Source organism: Pavona decussata, unplaced genomic scaffold (genome assembly GCF_977016875.1).
Source record: "Pavona decussata unplaced genomic scaffold, jaPavDecu1.1 SCAFFOLD_190, whole genome shotgun sequence".
Lineage (NCBI taxonomy): Eukaryota > Metazoa > Cnidaria > Anthozoa > Scleractinia > Agariciidae > Pavona > Pavona decussata.
This window is the reverse complement of record NW_028145599.1, coordinates 2,375,647-2,394,651: the sequence shown is the minus strand read 5'-3', so window position 1 is coordinate 2,394,651 and position 19,005 is coordinate 2,375,647. Positions and strand designations below refer to the sequence as shown.

General features: G+C 40.4%; 1 protein-coding gene across 2 annotated transcripts in view; it reads right to left on the bottom strand.

Moving 5' to 3' along the window:
* LOC146462338 (uncharacterized) overlaps nt 1-18,194 on the bottom strand; it is a 55,822-nt gene extending 37,628 nt beyond the window's left edge. Inside the window, exons 1-6 of one of the 2 annotated variants that reach the window (XM_085085883.1) lie at nt 17,924-18,194; nt 17,789-17,842; nt 16,714-16,767; nt 15,231-15,320; nt 14,929-14,965; nt 12,995-13,504 (exon numbers count right to left, since the gene is read on the bottom strand). In XM_085085883.1, the coding sequence (XP_084942009.1) occupies nt 12,995-13,504; nt 14,929-14,965; nt 15,231-15,320; nt 16,714-16,767; nt 17,789-17,842; nt 17,924-18,010 (832 nt within the window). In that variant the 5' untranslated portion in view covers nt 18,011-18,194. Of the gene's footprint in view, nt 1-12,113; nt 13,505-14,928; nt 14,966-15,230; nt 15,321-16,713; nt 16,768-17,788; nt 17,843-17,923 lie in introns of those variants that run through there. The other variant, XM_085085882.1, reaches the window with a different exon arrangement.
* Between the last annotated feature and the right edge of the window lie 811 nt (nt 18,195-19,005).

The window sequence follows — 19,005 nt, the reverse complement described above, 5'->3', positions numbered from 1 at the left end:
CCATGATCTAGGATGATCGGGTGCTTGGCTTCCCAGGGTAGTTCCGCCTGGTCAATTCTTCCACCAACACGGAGGATTCCGTCTACCAACTGTGGATCAAGACTTACGACCCGACTTGTGCGGGGAACAGGGCGTCCTTTGGACAACGATTCTATTTCAGCTGGGAAGCGGTTTCTCTGCGCCCACTTGATCCAGTACAACTCGGCTCCTTTCAGTTCTTCAACAGTTAAGGCTCCTGACTCACGTTGCTCTTTGTTTCGCAGGTTATAACGGAAGCGTAAGATCCAGGCTGTCACGCGGAGAAGCTTTATCCAAGTAGAGTAGGCGGTAAGATCAACAAGTGGTGGGACTGACACCTGCTCAACCCTAAGCACTTTCCTCTTCAGTTCAGCTTCGGCTAGCGGCGGTGCAGACATCGGCACGTCATCAATCGGCCATTCTGATTCGTCAGACTTTAAGAATTCTGGACCTTGGATCCATGTTGATTCTGCCTGGATGTCGCTTGCAGAAGCTCCTCTTGTTGCAAGATCTGCAACATTCAGTTTTGTGCGCACATGATGCCACTGTGTAGGATTACTCTCAGTCAGTACCTCGGCTACTCGGTTGGCAACAAACGGACTGAAGTTTCTGGGCTCTCCATAAATCCACCAGAGTGCTGTGGTAGAGTCTGACATATACTTGACATCGCGCATGCTCAAATCCAGCTGCTCACAAACAAGGCGAACAGCTAACTGACAACCCATCAACTCTCCTCGCGGGATAGAAATCGTCTTCAGAGGCATGAGACGAGTCTTTGCCATAAGCAGATGACACACAGTCTCTCCATCAGTCGATGTGGCGCGCATGTAGGCGGCCGCGGCACATGCGACTTCCGAGGCATCGCAGAAGAGAACTGACTGCTTTTTCCATATCTTCCCTGGCTGACGGTAGATGTAACGCGGGACGGTGAAGGACTTCAGGGCTGTTATCTCCTCCTCCCACTTTGCCCATTCAGCAGTCATATCCGCTGGCAGCGGGTCGTCCCAACCTAAACCACGAGACCAAGTGCGTTGCAGCATGACTTTCGCGCGAATGACGAACGGACTTGCCCATCCCAAGGGGTCGTACAATCCAGCCAATTTCTTGAGAATACCACGCTTCGTATTTTGTGCTGGTGGACGATCAATGTGAGGTAGTGCGAGCCCCAGGCTGTCTGACTTCGGATCCCACCTGATACCTAGAGCTCTGCCAGACGGTAGCTCTCCCGACTCTAGGCAGTTATTAGGAATGGCTCGTTCTGCTTCCGATACTGTAGCTAAAACGTCTGGTGAAGAAGAGATCCACTTCCGCATAGGAAACCCTCCCTTGGCCATGAGAGCTGTGACGTCCTCGCGTAAGGTCACTGCTTCTGTTTCGCTCCCACAAGATGTGTACAAGTCGTCTACAAAAATGTCACGCCTAACCACGGCGGCCGCGGTAGGCCATTCTTCCTGGTTGTCTTCTGTGGTACGTCTCACAGCGAAGTTTGCTTCACAAGGTGATGACTTGTCTCCGAACACTAGGCAGTTCATCTCGTAGACGTCAGGGGGTCGTTTCGTGTCCATGTCACGCCACAGATATCGGTGATACTTGCAGTCCTCTTGTCTCAGGCGCACGTGGCAGAACATGTCAGAAACGTCTCCGGAGAGTGCGACATATTTCTCACAGAATCTAAGCAGGATACCCGGCAAGTCGTTGTGCAGGCTAGGTCCCGTCTCAAGGCAGTCATTGAGGCAGATTCCTTCATGCTTCGAGGCGGAGTCGAACACAACTCGTGGTAATGGCTTGTGAGGCGAGATCACTGGGTGATGGGGTAGAAACCAGCGTTCGCCGTCCATCAGACGTTCCTGCTCAGACAATCTGCGCGCGTAACCCTTTCCTATGTATGCGTCAATTGCTTTTCGGTAGCCTTCCGCTAACTTTGGCTCTCGCTGTAAACGACGCTCAACAGATTCTAACCTTTTTAGCGCAGTATCGTAGTTGTCGGGCAACGGCGGTCTATTGGCTTTCCACAGGAGTCCTAATTCGTACACAGACCCCACTCGGCGGCATGTCTTGTTTAGCATGTCCATCACTCGCTGTTCCGTGCGTGTGTAAGGCGGAGCTGTCTCCACTCGAACACCAAAGACGTCTATGTCCCAGAACTTTCGCAGTTGATAGTTGACATCATCCTCAGGCTCAATCACTTGCACGCGCAGGATACGCTTTCCCAGGCCACTGGCGGTTGTTGAGACTGGACCGGCGATCACCCAACCTAGTGGCGTTAACTCGGCATATGGCTCCGAATGCTCCCCTCGTCTGACTTCTATCAGTGCCATTAAGGCTGCAGCATCTAGGTCTAGTAACACATCCACTGTCCCGTCAGCAAACGACTCAACTGGGACATCACGCAAATGCACATAGTGTTGCTTTACTTCCGGCCAGTTAATAGCGTCTACAGGCGCACATATGTTCTTCATGGTCCAGGCATCCACATTTGCCTTTGTCGCAAAGGGCAGGCGCACTCGCTGCGACTTGACAGTTGTAGTTACGCCTCCAACGGCATCCACAGTAAGGTTCTGCTTGGGACCTTGAATGCCCAGCTGTGCGGCAAACCCGGTTCTTATCAGTGTTGTTTCACTGCCTGTATCCAGGAGTACTAGGCCCATAATAATCTGCCCCGAGTCACTTACGAAAGGGACGGTCACAGTTTTCAATGCGACTTTACTGGTACCGGTCACGTTTCCCTGTGCTTTACCGCAACGGACTCCTTTATTCTCAGTCGGCAACTCTACGATCTGCGGTTCTTGCGGTTTCAGCTCCTCCTTAGGCTCAATGGCATGTAGCAAATAGTGATGTCCCTTTCCACATGAATCAACACCACATCGTGAGGACAGGCGACACTGGCGACGCTGGTGACCACGTTTCAGGCAGCCGAAACAGACCTTTCTGGCTTTGACAATGTCCCAGCGTTTGTCTATGGTGGCCGCAAGGAACGTCGGGCATTTGACCTCAAAATGATCTCTTTCACAAAGCGAACATTTTACTGGCAACGAAGCGGAACTGGCGGTCGTGATCATAGTTTGATATCTTTGCGGCTTTGACTGTGTCTGCACTGGGCCTCTACTAAAACTGCTCTTTGCGGGACTGGCTGGTTGTTCGTTGTACCGTTCGCGCTTTCGCATCGTTTTGGCACGCGCCTGCGCCCATTCGGCTAAACCACTGACATCCTCAGAGACCTGTTCGCGCTCAATTTGTCGCACCTATTCATCCTTCTGCCTTGCCGGCAACTTGCGAACTAACTGCGTGCAGAGAGGGATGCTAAGTAGCTCGTGTCTATAATCGGGGCGGTCTAAGGCAAACACAGCTGCTTGTAATGTGTCGGCAAAGCGTTCAAATCCTTCACGATCCTTTTCCTTAATGTCTGGCCAATTGGTTATGCGACGCAGGTGTGCATCTACGACTTCACGGGGGTCCCCATACCTCGCAGTTAACAATTTTACGGCTTTCTCATAGTCCCCTGGCTCCCCAGTCAAACAGGCAATTACACTTCGGACTTTATCGCTGAGGGAGTTGTTCAAGTGAGCCAGCTTGATCGGACCCGATAGAGCTCTGTTTTGATGAACGAGCGAGCTAAAAATACCCCAGAAATATGGCCACTTATCAGGGTCCCCCTCGAAGGTCGGGACTTTAACACCTTTGAGTCCACTTCCCTTATTAAACTGGAACTCCCCCGACAAGACTGGAGAACTTTCGGCTTTATTTACATTGCTGGAATGTGCTTCGAGAGTCTGGGTCTCAGTTTTCCTTGTTTCAGCGAGGTAATCTGACACTTCGCCCAGAACTTCATTAACATTATATTCTAAATCTTCCAGCCACATACCATCAGTTTCAATGGACTCCGGGGCAATTTCTTCTAGTCTTCCTGTCAGATCCCGGGCCTTATCTCTCGCTTCTTCGATACTTTTAGCAAATTGACATACCTTTGAAACGCTGCCCTTCTCAGCGATCAACTCCTTGATACGATTTGCACTTTTTGTCACCGTTGACTCGACAACAGACCTCTTTGATCGGCATTTTTTAACTTCGCTCACCTCTGGCATCTTTTAGACGTTGAATCTGACTCCGTTATTCGGCTGTAGTGTGGCTAAAATCTGGCGGCAACTCGGCTAACTATCCGTCTGTAATTCGGCTGATATCTGGCTGCAACTCGGCGAATGTCCGGCGTAAATTTTGGCTAAAATCCGGCGGCAACTGGCTAAAATCCGGCTCGAAGGACCAAACTGTTTTTGACGATTTCTTGGCTTTAATGGCAATCGCTTCCGACAAGACTGTAAGTACAAAACACTGTTTTTCCAGCGACAAGAAAACACTGTCTTTGAGGCGAAAAGCAAAAAAAAATCCAAACCTGTCTACGCCACTCCACACGCCATCTTGCGCGCGGAACGCGCGACTTAAATTAATTAATGTCCAGTCCTCGCGCGGCGCAAGGCTAAGAGCGCGCGCGGCTAACATGTAAAAATACAACAATAAAGAGTAAAAAGATAGAAATGTCAATGTCAGCAAAACAAGAACGAATTGTCCAAAACATGTGTAATTTCTGGCCTAAAAAGTGGTCGCGGTCCCTCAAGAAATTTGAGTGGTGGTTGTGTACAAGAAAGCTTTTGAAACAGTGTTTAACTGAGAAACAAAATTATTGTTTACAAAGTGGTTGCTTACGTAAGGTGGTCGTTTACGAGAAGTGAAATGAGAGAGTTTACTGTACATTGTACCTTTTTGACCAAAACATCTAAAAAAGGGGAAAATTAAAACACTGGAGCTCATAATAGTTGGGAAGATGAAAGAGAACAGGATCAGCAATAAAAACCTTAAGGTATAAAGAGGTTGGAAAGTCTAGAAAGGGCAGGTGAAATTAGTTTCTCCAAAAATACAGTTTACTGTTCTAAACAAAATTGTGGTCAATTTATTTTGCGGATATCACAATCTTGAGTTTTCGCAAAGCCACTTCAAAGTCTGGATTTCTTTTACATGTACAAGACTGAGAACAAAACAGAATTGTAAGTTCTGCTGTCTAAATATTAAATACCATTTGCCATTTGTAAAGAAGGTGAGGAGAAGGAAAATAGAAAGAATGGTGTCAAAAACACAGTTCACAGGATATAAAACCATCACATCCTTAAATTCTGTCATGAACAAATGTTTTAATTCCGCCAAACTGCAGGGGAATTCCAACAAAGCTATGTTAAAGGCCCATTTCTACCCTTGATGCATTGTACGCCGCAATTTGAATTTCGCGTAACGAAAAATTACTGAAATCCTCAATAATACTCAAGAACCTTTCAAAGCAATCCTATACATATACTTTTAGTTCACGTATTGTAAATGCTTTCCCTGTTTATCCAGGCATATTTTTATATAGTGCTTTATGTATATACTCTGTGTATTATGGTAAATTTTGCTATTTAAAATCAAAATATTTTAGCCCCTCCATTTTCCCTGCTACATTTACACCCTTTTTTGATTCATCACACACCAACTATGACATTGTGTCCTCCAACCCCAACCCCCCCCCCCCCCCAAAAAAAAAAAATAACTGAGAACTTAGTCAGTCTGCCTAAGAATAACAACTTCTGTCATTTTTATACAGAACAATGTTCTGAGTCGCTTTGCAGCTGAGAGAGTTTGCCACAAAACTTAGGCAAAACAGTAAAATATTAGTCCTACATGAAGACGTGGATGGTAAATGGAGAAAAAAAGGGATGGCCTAAGGGATCAAAAGGTCAACAGTGACTTGTAAACAACAGATCGAGAGGAATTGATTGGTCACTCACCATAATAACAATATAAAGATTTTCAATTTACTTACCATCTTTACAGCCACAGGCTTGAGAAACAGCTTCACAGCTTTTTGACTTGCTTGTGGGTACATTAGCCTATAATTTAGAAACATAAAAAACTGCATGTACACGTATGCCACCCAAATGATAAGATTCTGTCATTATGATTATAAGTTTACTTTGTTTGCAATTCAAGTGATTGATTGCATTGTAAGGCAATGCAATATTTTCTCACTTAAAACATAACGAAATTCCAAACCGACCGGAACGAAAATAATCAATTCCTCAGTGTATGGTGAAGACAAAAATTCGCACAGTCTTACATAGTCCTTACTTGGCCTAAGAAATCCCGCTCTGAGTATAATTATCAACCATCAATCTTTCACCATGCAGCCCCTAATCCTCGCTAAAAATCGCTGGAATTATACTTGTATTCTGAAGATCAAATTCTTTTCCCTTACGAACATTAAACAAACGTAAGTTTCTTCAAAACCTTTGCGGCACAAATTCTTAGCCAGGCGTTTCTACAGTGCGTGGAGACTGGACAGCGAATTTTGTGGGGCGGAGGAGAGGAGAAGGGCGCAGAGTGCTACCCTGCCCAGGGGACTGGATAGCTGAAAGAATACTATAACTTCGGCGTATGAGTTGGTTTCCTAAATTCTGGATAAATCAGTTTTTCCCAAGTTTTGCTTTTTCAAATTGAATATACCCTTCTAGAAATAGTTCCACCTTTAGTTTAAAGTGGTACAGCGCCAAAATTTAGAGGCGAGGTTTTAATTCACGATGATAGATTTTTTTTAAAAAACAAAAAGTGCGAGAAACCACTTCACTGACCGCTTCCAAAAATGTTAGCTATATATATGCAACTCATTTCTCAGGCGTTACCTGTTTTGCAGACTTCCTCTCCTTTTTTCTGAAAGAACCCGCCAAGAAAACGCCTAACGCCAACACGAAGAAAAAGCGAGACATTTTGATCCTCTCTCCTCAGAAGTCAAATGGTAATATTCAACGTGTAGCTCAGTAAAAAAGACTTCCGCTCTTTGGTTTATTTGACTGATGAACGCGAAAATTCAAGTTGTTGTTTATGATGTTTACATCAACAATTAAGGAGGGTGGGTGGAGTGGGAGGGTGGAGAGAAGGGGGGGGGGGTGACCTGGGGGTGACTCTGAATGATTTCAATAGTGAAGTACGTAATGCAATCTTCTTTGATTCTTTGTATTTTGCACCTGAATGACCAAATACATAACCCTTTTACTTTTGATCAATGTCAACCATCAATTTTATTATTTCAGCTTAGAAACCGTGACCTCGAATGCGAAAACACTTTGTCCTTTGTGATGATGTGTCATTTTTTTTACATCTTTGTACAGGGAAGTGGGTGGGGTGGGGAGGGAGCAAGCATGTCAAATTAACAATGTTTCAGGAAAACGAAGTGAAATAATTGTAGATTAAGATGAATCGTAAAGAAAGATTCGTTGAAGTGAAAGTTAAGACACAAGACCGATTACTCACGAAGAATTTAAGGGATATGATCGATACAGATGTGGCAAAAAGGCTGCCTGGCTATTAAATTAATTGTCGTGGTTTTTTTTCCGTTGAGTGCAATATCAACAAGGCAACTAAATCGTTCACAGAACTTCACCCCAAGAATTTAGTTGGCTTCTCAGAGCCTTGGTTTTAATTTTGTGGCGGGTGAAACAATTTCAAGAGTCGAGAAAAACCTACTGATAAATTTATTGGGTTATTCATTTATTGCGGTTCTTAAACTGCAATCATTTCTTATGCCGCTCCTTCTGATTGTGAGACAGGGGATCGACGATTGAAAGTGACTTGAAAAATCGACTTAAGAAAAAGTGGAGGACAAGAACTTGAGACAATGCCAGAGTAAACTTTGTTGTTTAATTTATGAATCGGAACCGTTCTTCATGAGAGATCAGTATAACGCTCAAACTCGACAAACAAACAGCCTGACTTGTTCCGCTCAAAAAGGTTTGTTAATTAGTTCTGAAAATTTTATTGATAAGTAACCTGATGTTACTAAAAGGAAGAACCGGGAACGGGAAATTGGGAATGGGGAAAGGTAAATTGAAATGGGAAATTGAAAATTATTATTATTATTATTATTATTATTATTATTATTATTTGTTCTTATTTGTTCTTAAAAACGTTCTGCGCCAAAAGAAAAGGAAAGGGATAAATTGCTGATGACGGGAAAAGTTACCATGCCTTGTTTCGTCATTTCACTATCTGAAGCTAAGCAAGTAGCGAAAAGAATTTCATAGATATTGTCAATCAAATTTTCAGGGGTGGGAATAATTTTGGTTACCATCAAAAATCGGGGCCTCGGTCGGGCGTCACACTCTAAGGACGAGGTTGAAAACCCATGGAAGCAATCATGAGGTGGTTGTATCACGCGCAACCAATATTTATGCAAATTCACTTGAAACCTGTGGAATCCATTAATTGCTTGGCGCTTCTACTGGTTGTGAAAGTAAAATGATTTGGTAATTATATTTGATTTTTCAGTTTCCCTGCAACCACTTACTTGAAAAGTGAGGCAAGTACATTGTGTCTGATCACAGTTTATCTACTAATCAAACCTTTATTACTTACGAAAAATAAAATGGCAGTTTTTTACAATGGGTAGCCAACCGTGGGTTTGTTTGTTCGTTTGTTGAGTGGTGATTTGGATTCTGAAAAATTCAAGCTCTTGAAGGAATGACTTCTTTTAAACTCCCAATATATTAATGTGCAAATGAACATGAAATTACTGTGTAATTAAATTATGTCAAGAAATGTATGAGCTATCACTGGTCAGATGAAACGAATATAATTTGGTGGGGTTATGTGTCAAATCAAACTTTAATAATTACTATTTTTAACTCGTCTACACTAAATAATAAACACTGGTTCGGAAAAAGAAGCATCGAAAATTGAAAACTTTCATCTCTTAAGGTGGTGGCGGTCGCCTACGAGAGGTGGTCGCTTACGACAGCGTCCAACTATAGTGATTTGACTGAGGAAATTTTGGTGTCGCTCAAGAGTACAGGCAGCTCAAGCTAAATATAAGAGAACTGAGGATTTGTATGGGAATGCAACGGCCAAAGCCAACAAGAAGAACGAGCGAAACATTTTCGTACAGCAACTCAGAGATAAAAAAGAACGTGTAAAGTTAAAAAAGTGTTGCCCTTAACCTTTATTATTTTTTCATCATATTAGGAACACGAAAATACGAGAATGAATACCTTTTGTTTACGATGTTTGAGTCATTTTGCTATGCTTATTTACCACTGTCAAAACAAAATTGTCTGATATGATAACTGTTGACGTCATATTTGTGTGCTACTTCTGACGCGCAAGAAACTGAGATGTACTTTGGCTAAAAAATGGCTATTTTCGCCTTAACTATCTGCACAAAAACACCATTTTCTATGAAACTGATATTTTCACTCGGTTATTTTGTCATGGTTTAAACTGATATTTGAGGCACTCATGCAAGACTACTGAATCACAAAATGATATCCGTGCAAATTTTTTGCTCTTTCGTGATGTGTCCAAAGCTCACCCAGGATGTTTTTTAAGTAGAATTTTCTAATAATAATTCTAACGGTATCTCAAACGCTTATGCAGCACTCCGTAGATAAAACTCTGAAACACTGTTTTCCTTTGAAGATAGAAATTGAAACATATCACGTGTATTTTGATAAAGATCGTTTTAATATTCTGTTGACAAATTGGGATGGGGACAGATCAATCATTCCTTAATTCTCGTGACTAAATATTTGCTCTCTCTAGTCACGCTACTGTACTATAGAAGACTTTCACACCCAGTTGTTCCAAAGACGATTTACGCCGTAATTAAAACAGAACCGAAATAAAATTAATTGCTTCTGGTTCAACGAGAATTTTAACTGTTCAAAGTTTATGAAAAATATTCAAAGTTTAAAACAATAAACAAAGTAGTAATTCCGAACTAGTAATCCAAAGGTGATTGGTTCGACTCCTGTTTGGAGAACTGGGATTTTCTTTTCCTAAGTATACCTGTGTCACTGACTGAATCACCCATACATCATTCTCATGTATTCACCAGCCTTAAAATGTACCAGCACATGTATTTCATTGTGCATATATGTGCCACACATCGACATTCTATTCAAATCAGAGCTATGTAGGATGTTTGTCCCATGAACCTGGTTTAATGGCCTTAGTTCCCACGAGTCTCCCGTAGCTAAGTGGTAGAGCATCCGAACCCGTAATCGGAAGGTTATAGTTTCGACTCCAGTTGGTAGGACTCGGATTTCATTTTCCGAGAATGCCTGTGTAACTGGCTGAAAGAATCACACATCATTCTCAATGAAGTAACTTCTTCGCCTTCTGGCATCGCCAGCTTACTCGTACCCAGTTACTAACGTGTGATTTGGAAAATAATAGCAGAGGTTTGAGACACTTTTTGGTGAAACTAAATGAACAAGAAAACTGATGTTTTTCAGAGAAGGGTCCTTACGCTGCATCCGGATACACGAAGATAACTAAAATCTTCGCAAGCTTTCCATAAATATTTTAGCCGCAGAGTTAACGATTAAAAAGGACAGTAACCCCTTACAAAGATTTTAAAACTTGATCGAAGCATTTCAACGTGTAGGTGTGTGGGAGCACTGATCTGTCTGGAGCGCGGTACTGAGCAAACTCGATCTCAGGGAACCTCGTCTAACCCACCCCACCCCTAGTAATGAATGGTGAACGACTTTCGGTTACGGCAAATTGTTCTTGCGTGACTAGCTAGCGTGACAGCTGAATTTTCTTAATTCCTGGTTTCAACTTGGCTACTCTTCGCTATGTTCTTAAGAAGAAAAGGTTGGTGTCACGTTAGTCAAGCAGCGATATTTTGCCGTCTTCTGTTTCGTAAGTTTAAGATTAAGGAGGTCAGAATCAAAGTGAACGGGTTCTATATCGCTCAGAATCTACAAGAAAAAAAGATCGTCAAAACGACTCACGATTTTACTGTATTCAGTAAACTACAATCTTGTCAATCTCGGGCAGCTAGACAATTACATAACCTTAAAATGCATGGCCACGTACGATTTATCAGGATTCAGTTCTGAACGCCAAATAACTTTGATAGAGGTGATAGTAAAGAATCCAAGAGGCGAGAATTTTCGCGGTCCAATTTTGCTCTGAGACTATATATCGGTTCTCACTTTTTTGTTCCCTTTACCACTGTGTAATTTCAAAAATGTGGGCCGTTTTCTGCATCGTTAATCTACGCAACAAACCAAGAAACAGTCATTTACGTTTTACATCATCACGCCTTGGAAATGGGGAGCTGTGTTATGAATATTTTTCCCGTCATCCGCCCTATTATTCCAAAAGCTGCGCTATTTTCCCGCCTACCGTGCTCCTTTTTCGCAACCATCTTAATTTGGCCTCGAGCGAGGCTCTTTTTTCGGCAACATGAAGCCCATAACGATGACGGAGTCCAATCAAAAACTGACGCAAATCGTAAGCACATTGATGAAATATTTGACATCTTCTTGTGTTTCTTTACCCTTTTCTTATCGTCTCACCCGAAGCAAGTCAGGGTAGTGTTTTTATTTAAGGTTGAATTTTTGTTTTCGGTTCACTCAAAGTCTTGAACAGAGTTTCCACGCAAAATTCAAGTGATAAACTGCAGACAAGTGTTTTATGATCCAAGCACAGCCTTAATGTAATTCTAGCAAGTAATTCTGCATCAAAATTAGACAAACACTAAACCGAATCTGATTTTATTTCGTCTGCAAGCGAGGCTATTTTTCTCCAAAACGCGGCCCGCAACGAAGACAAATATTTGACATTATCTTATGTTTTTTTACCCTGTGCGCAGGTAGCAATTCTGAATTGTGCGACTTCTGGTTCGGGTCAAAATCCCTTACAGTCTGCTGGTTGTGTTTGTTTGTTTGTTTGTTTTGTTTTGTGCTTTAATCAAACCCGTGAATTTATAATATTATAAAATTGACGGTAAACCGACGTCTCAGCAATACTGCCTTCTTCAGGGTACAAAACTACCTTGAAGAAGGCAGTATTGCCGAAACGTCCGTTTAAACTCTCTTAACAGTGTCAATTTTTATAACATTTTAAATTCACATTTATTAACCACGGGGTAAGAAAGTCTTGTTGTTGTTGTTGTTGTTGTTGTTGTTGTTATACAGTATTATAAATCAAACTCATGAACAGGCTTCCTCCAGGAAATTCAGGCGCAAAAGAGCAGACAAGTGTTTTATGATCTAAACACAGCTTTATTGTTAATTCTAGAAAGTAATTCTGCATCAAAACTAGGCGAGCACTAAACCGAATCTGACTTTATATCTCCACTATTCCTTGGTCTTTATGCGATTGTCTATCAAGAATATACTATGTATTTACTTTATTGTTCCATTCACAACTATTTCCGAAACTAATTCAGTGAAAAAAATTTCAAAAAACTCAAAAAAAAACTCAAGCTCTGCAAAATTAACAAATTCCCTGTTGTGTATTATAAGGCAGCAACCAAAAAGCTTTCATTCTACTGCTTATCATAAGTTATTTTAAGCTTGGATCCATGTCTTTCGTTCTTGGTTCTACACCCACTTGTACAGGGCGCTGTTTATGTTGTATCTCGGGCTGTAATGGTTTGCCACTGCCAAGTAAGTATGACCCTTGTACTCAAATGACGTCATATCGTACGCCCCGTGTGTTGGAATCTCTTGGTACTTGATGAACCGCGCTCCAGAGGCCTGGTACACAACTGACTGTGTGTTGTGTTTCTGGCTGGAATCGTAGTGATTGGCCACACCCAGGTACGTTTGACCGCTGATCACAAATGGATGCCAAGCGAGGGCTCCACGAGTAGAAATGGACTGAAACAAAACGAATTTGTCACCATTCCACTTGTAAATGAACGAGTTGGTGTTGTAGCTGCTTCCAGAGTAATAATTGGCAAAGGCAAGGAATGTGTGACCATTGATGTTAAAGGACTTCACATCCAATGCTCCATAAGTCTGAAGAGACTGCTGTTTAACAAAGCGTCCTCCTGACCACTTGAACACAGTGGACTGAACAGAATGCTTCTGTTTGGAGTTGTAATGGTTTGCAAAAGCGATGAAAGTGTCATTGTTTATCACAAACGCCATACATGCATAAGCACCTTCAGTTGCTATCTCCTGAAACTTGTTAAACTTGCCGCTGCTCCATTTGTAGATGACTGATTTTGTGGACTGGGTTCTTCCATCATAGTGGTTTGCCACTGCGAGGTATTTCTCACCATTTATAATGAAAAACGTGAAGTGGCTTGCTCCTTTTGTAGATATTCTCTGAAAGACGACAAACAGCTTTCCATTCCACTGGTAAATAACCGAGTCCAGTAGGTAGGTTCCATCATAACGATTGGCTACAGCGAGGAAATGTTTACCAGCGATTGAAAAGTACTCAAGACCATACGCGCCTCTAGTTTGCAGGCTCTGGTACAAAATAAATTTTCCAGTTGATTCGTCCATCTTGTAGATCATGGAGCTTGTCTTGAACTTTCTAATGTCGCCATGGTAGTTGGCAAAAGCAAGAAACAGACTTCCATCAATGGTGAAATGTTTCACATCTACAGCTCCTCGGGTTGGTAAGTCCTGAAGTTTTTCAAAGAAGTGAAAACCTGTGGAGCATTCTTAAAAGGAAAGAAAAGGTTGTATCATTAAGTTTCAGGGATTTTACATTATATTGCAATAATTGCATCACTTCATTAAGCCGCCTGTCTTCCCTCTGTTGGTTTCAGGAACATGTATTCAGAGAAAGACTCCTTTGTTCAGTGTAACAATGTAAAAATGTGGCATTATAGGATTGTGGCCAATAAAACTGCATGAATATCGAGGCATAAAATTTGCAGAAGTGCGTCAAACGTATGCTTAATGATGGAATTAATGTGATGGTATACGTGAGAAAGATATCCAGGGTTCGTACTCTTTTGGGCTTTTAAAAACGCATGACTTTCCATTACTTTGCAAGTTTTCCATGATAAAGCGATTGAATTTTACAGTGTCAAAAAGTGCAGTGTTTCCCTTGTTATAGGAAATTAACGCTCGTGCTAATTAAGGTATTGGAAATGAACGCGACTTAGATTAACGCGAATTGCAAGAAAAGTTAGTTCCCAATAAAGGAAATTAACTCAAAAGAGGTGCTAAAGTTTCAAAATGAGGGTAATTAACGCGACTGCCACAAAAAAATAATCATAATAAAGAAAAAAAAAGAATTTGTTGAGACTACAGGAACAAATTTCTTTTAACACTTAGTGTTAAGATCTAACAAGCAAACAATGTTCGTGGAATTGTTCCTAAACGTTGGGGTTAAGCCACAGAATCTGACCATTTCGAGCGTTCTTTACAGTGTCCATCATACCGGGGATGTCCACTCTGATAAAAAAGTGCTTTTTCCTTTCTGAAGTGTGTCGAAAATTTGGTGCGAAAATAGTGGAAATTAAGCTCTTGGAAATTAATGCACCACTTAATAAAAGACGCGAAAATTAACGTTAACAAAATTAACGCGAATTTTTAAAATTTCGCGTTAATTTCCTATAATAAGGTATTTCTACTGAGTGAAAATGTGTTTCCTGGTTCCTTTTTGTTAAATTTTGTCCATATAATGACTTTCCATGGCCAACAATTAAAAACCATGACTTTCCAGGTTTTCCATGACCTGTGCGAACCCAGCGGATATCGTTTTATTGAGTCAGTGACCGTTACAGGCAGTCCCGGAACAGAGAAACCTGAGTTCTCGCAGCAGGAATCGGAAGCTATTAGAAAAAATCAGTTTCCCAAATTTATAAATCAAAGCTAACTAAAAGAAATCTGAAGTGGGAAATGGAATTGACCTGAACTCCAATGTCAAAATATCATAAAGACGCGTTGATTAAATCCAGAATAAAAGCTTGAACAAGTAACGTTCTAGAATATTTCAAGAAACAAAACAAAGTGAAAACAACTGTTTAATATGTTTAAGAACAATAAAACTGCGTTAAAAGTTCTGAGAGAGCCACCAACGTTTTCAAAGTTATAACAGGATTGTAAACGTAATGTAAGAGATAAATGTTCTTACCAGCTGCACAGCAAGCTGATTTACTAGAAGATGAACCCTGAGATGCACAAAGGAGGGAAAAAAACAGCTTGTTATACTGACATATCATCAACAGCAATAGCTAAAGCTTCAATTTAGTTGAGCAGAAAAAATGGCTTGTTATACCGAACAGCATATTAGTTTAAGCTTCAATTAAGTTGAACAGTAGTATATGCAAAGAAAGAAAATAGTTTCAAGATTGGATAATTACAGTAAAGGCCGACTAAATTTTCCTTACATTGTTAATATACTGAATGAACAAAGGAGAATAAACATTTCACCACCTTAGCATCACATGTTCCCGGCATTCCTTTCTGCCCTGGTTGTCCTTTTCCTCCTTGTGATCCTTTGTCTCCAGGAGATCCTTTCTCGCCCTCAGTAAACAGAAAACTTAATTCTCAGTAAAATTAATTACAATTTATAGTATTTTCAGTTGAATGTCAAAAGTAGTTGACACTTGCTTTAGTATTACTGTACTTTCCTGTGATATAAGATTGGTTAAAAAAATGAGCCACTTTATCAACCAATTAGAAATCAAAAAGAACCTACTTGATACTCGCTCACATGTGTTTCCCTGCACTTGGCATATTAAGGTGAATTTGCTTTGAGTTCTGATCACTTTATTCTTTGTTTTGTGTACATTTTTAAATATGTTGTGATCAGTTTAAGTAGTTATTTTGGAAAGCCAAGCTATCAATGGTACTATTCAGTCATCAAGGTTTTACCTTAAAGTTTATAAGTAAGTATGTAAGTATACTAAGTAAGTAATTACCGCAAGTAGGTTTATTTAATCGCATATCGCATATCGCATAAAGGCCAGTGCTATTAAAACTAGGTGCCTGGGTAGCAGTCATTTAACTGGACAAACCTGGTTTTAAAGCCCGATGGTTTCGTTGTTAGAACTGTGAAGTTCTTATGCACGGACCATGACTTTGGAAGAGTTCTATTATTAATTTTTGTAAACAGCAAAAACTATTCCTGCATAGCTTTATAACATGCAGAAAAATAAACCACAGAGAGCAAAATGAACCAGAGGAATATCAAAGCAACATGGCAAAGAAAAATTCATATGAAACATTTAGTACCCCAAAATTTGCCTGGAGTGAGCACAATGTTAAATAGAACAAGACATCCTTCAATCATCTGTGCAGGCTCTTTAGTGTAGGTAAATTTCATTTTAAAGAAAATAATAAGCTAAGTTCTTCTTTATTTGACATCAATTGAACGAAAAAGCTAAATGTGCAACCTTATTGCATGTATGTTATTTGTCATCAGCCAGTATGAACTCTTGTCCAACTCATTAGCCTCTTCACGACTTACTGTGGTATAGTCTACCAGTTTTTTTCAAATGCCTCAATAAACTTTAAAGTGCTACAACGACAAAGCTTTTGCATATCTTTTTCTCTTCAGATTTTGAAATAGACAATTACTAAATAGGTACCATGATGCCAATTTTTATCTCAAAATTAACACTCTTAGTCCCATTATTTTAACATAGTGTTTGGTTTTCCCTTACTGCCATTATTTGATTCGCAAATGGCCAGGAGCAAGCAAAAGAGGTGGGACAAGTTGAAACTCCTGGAAAGTGTTCAAGTCATATGCGCAATGCTTAAAACCAACGGGGCTGATTTTCCTCTGTTTTACTTTCAGAGGAACTGGAAGGAGAAGATGACAGAAACGACATCTTACTGTAAAATAATAACTTTAGAATTTCATTTAAGTTAAAATTTTTCTTTTACATAATTATTAACGACAAAATAAAAATACCTTCATGGAAGCATTCCCATCCTTTCCTTGCATCCCCACTTCACCTTTCTCTCCCTGAAAGATGAAAAGAAAAATACATGTAATTACTAATAATTATTGTTAAAAGAGCAGATGTTGTCATAGAATGAATAGAATAGAATGAATTCTTAAATAAATACCGCACATATCACCAAGTCTCAAGGCGGTTTACAATTCTATGGGGTGAGATCGGACATCGGCATTGGTCCATATATTCACCCACCCACCAACCCACTCAACCCAAGCATGAGCGTGAAAGATAGAAGGCCAGACCACGACACCGGGAACTACGTCCCCTACTCTTGCGAACAGTGTGTGCGTTCTTTAACGTCCCACAAAGTAATCATTAACTGGGGTTGTGAGGTGGGACCTACGATTTATCGTCCTTATCCAAGAAGACTAGAAAGTCTAACCATTTGCAGATGTCATTACAAAGGTATCACTTTTCTCCTCATAGTTTAACTCCTGGAACAACTAAACACACTCGAAGGTTGTGTTCCATTGACTGTACTCTGGAATAAGAATTAAAGCGGAATAGCTGTTATATTTCTCTTTTTAAGTAAATTTGGGATGACATTTCAGCAAACTTTCACTGATGTATGATAATTAATTTAAAAAGCCATTTTGTACTCCAGTAACTCAAAAAACTGTTATGAGGGAGTTACTGTCATCATTGCATGTATTCCTATTCTGGAGTAGGGTCAATTGAATGCACCCTAACACACTTTCAATTGTGTTATAGCATATTGTCTTCAGGTTTGTCATGTAATCCTCTTCTTAATGAGATTGCGTGACTAGCCCAAACAGCATCTGCACAGGGGACTTACTGTATTACGATCTTGAGAACATTCTTACTTTTTATACATGTACAGTCTGTATTCATCATTTTTAAGTTCATATAAAGTGAGACAGAACTCAAATTAATTAAGAACCTAAAATATTTGAATGACGACTTGTGGAAAAAAGTGATTACTTCACTCAATGCAGGATAGTAATCATACACAATAGTCATCTTTACATTTGCAATAAAATACAAAACAATAATGAGTACATGTACCTTAATACCAGGATTACCATCCAGTCCCCGCATCCCTACTTCACCTTTGTCTCCCTGACAAATAAGAAAAAAAAAGGTAAAAACTAAATTCTACTAACATCAACAAAAGCAAGAAGAAGAAGAAAACCAATTGACCTTTGCTCCAGCTCTGCCATCTTGTCCATCACGGCCATCTTTTCCTGTGTTATAAATAAGGGTCATGAAAAAATCATCAATTATCATTAGTACACACAAGTATGAGGTGAATGTTTCAGTCTTGAAAGGTTTAATAATTATATAATATTAAAGTGCTACAGACTGTAAATCAAAATTTTACCTTAGTTTCCTTTTTCCTAACAGCATTCAAAAGTCTTTATAAGGAGGAAAGTACTACCCATGCCAAATTTTAAGTACAAGGAAATATTCCAATGTTTGATCTAAAGCTCAATTATTTCAGGCACAATTTCCACATTCGGTTTGCCAACATTACACCATACAAAAATAGGGGTATAGAATGGTCCTTGAAAAATAATGGGTCTCGGCAAATTTTAGGTGGGTCTCGAAATCTCTACGTCTCAAACTGGAGTCTCGGAATCTCGAGCTCGAAAAAATAAAGCGGGTCTCGGAATCTCGCATTTTGAAATTTGAATCTCGGAGTCTTGCAAACCAAGCGAAAATTACAGTCAACCCAGGTCACACGTGAACGATATTTTTCCACGGAATGCCCGCAGGGCATGACGTGTCTAGGTTTCGGTCGGGTATCTTTTTTTTCTTCATTGCAGTCACAAATGTGCACATTAATTTATGCATTAAACTCTGTCCTCCCCTAGTAAGGATATATTGTTCTGATTGTCTTCAACAGAAGCGGCCCAGTCAAAATCTATTTTTCAGGCACATATCACGAGAGAGGGGACCCACTCATCACTTCCTGTGTGAGGTCAAATCATTATTTGATTTGATTCATTAAACCTTGATTAAATTCTACCCTCTCCTAGAAGGGATTTATCGTTCTGATTGTCTTGAACAAAAACAGCCCAATCAAAATCTATTATCGGCGCGTATATCACGAGGGAGGGGACCCACTTATCTCTACCTGTGTCACGTCAAAGCAATTCATCATTACGCGGGATGCCCTGAGGGGGCATACCGTGTCTAAAAACGGGTCGATTTCTTTTTTTTTTTTTTCTTCGTCGTAGCTACAAATGTGTACATTAATTTATTCATTAAACTCTCCCCTC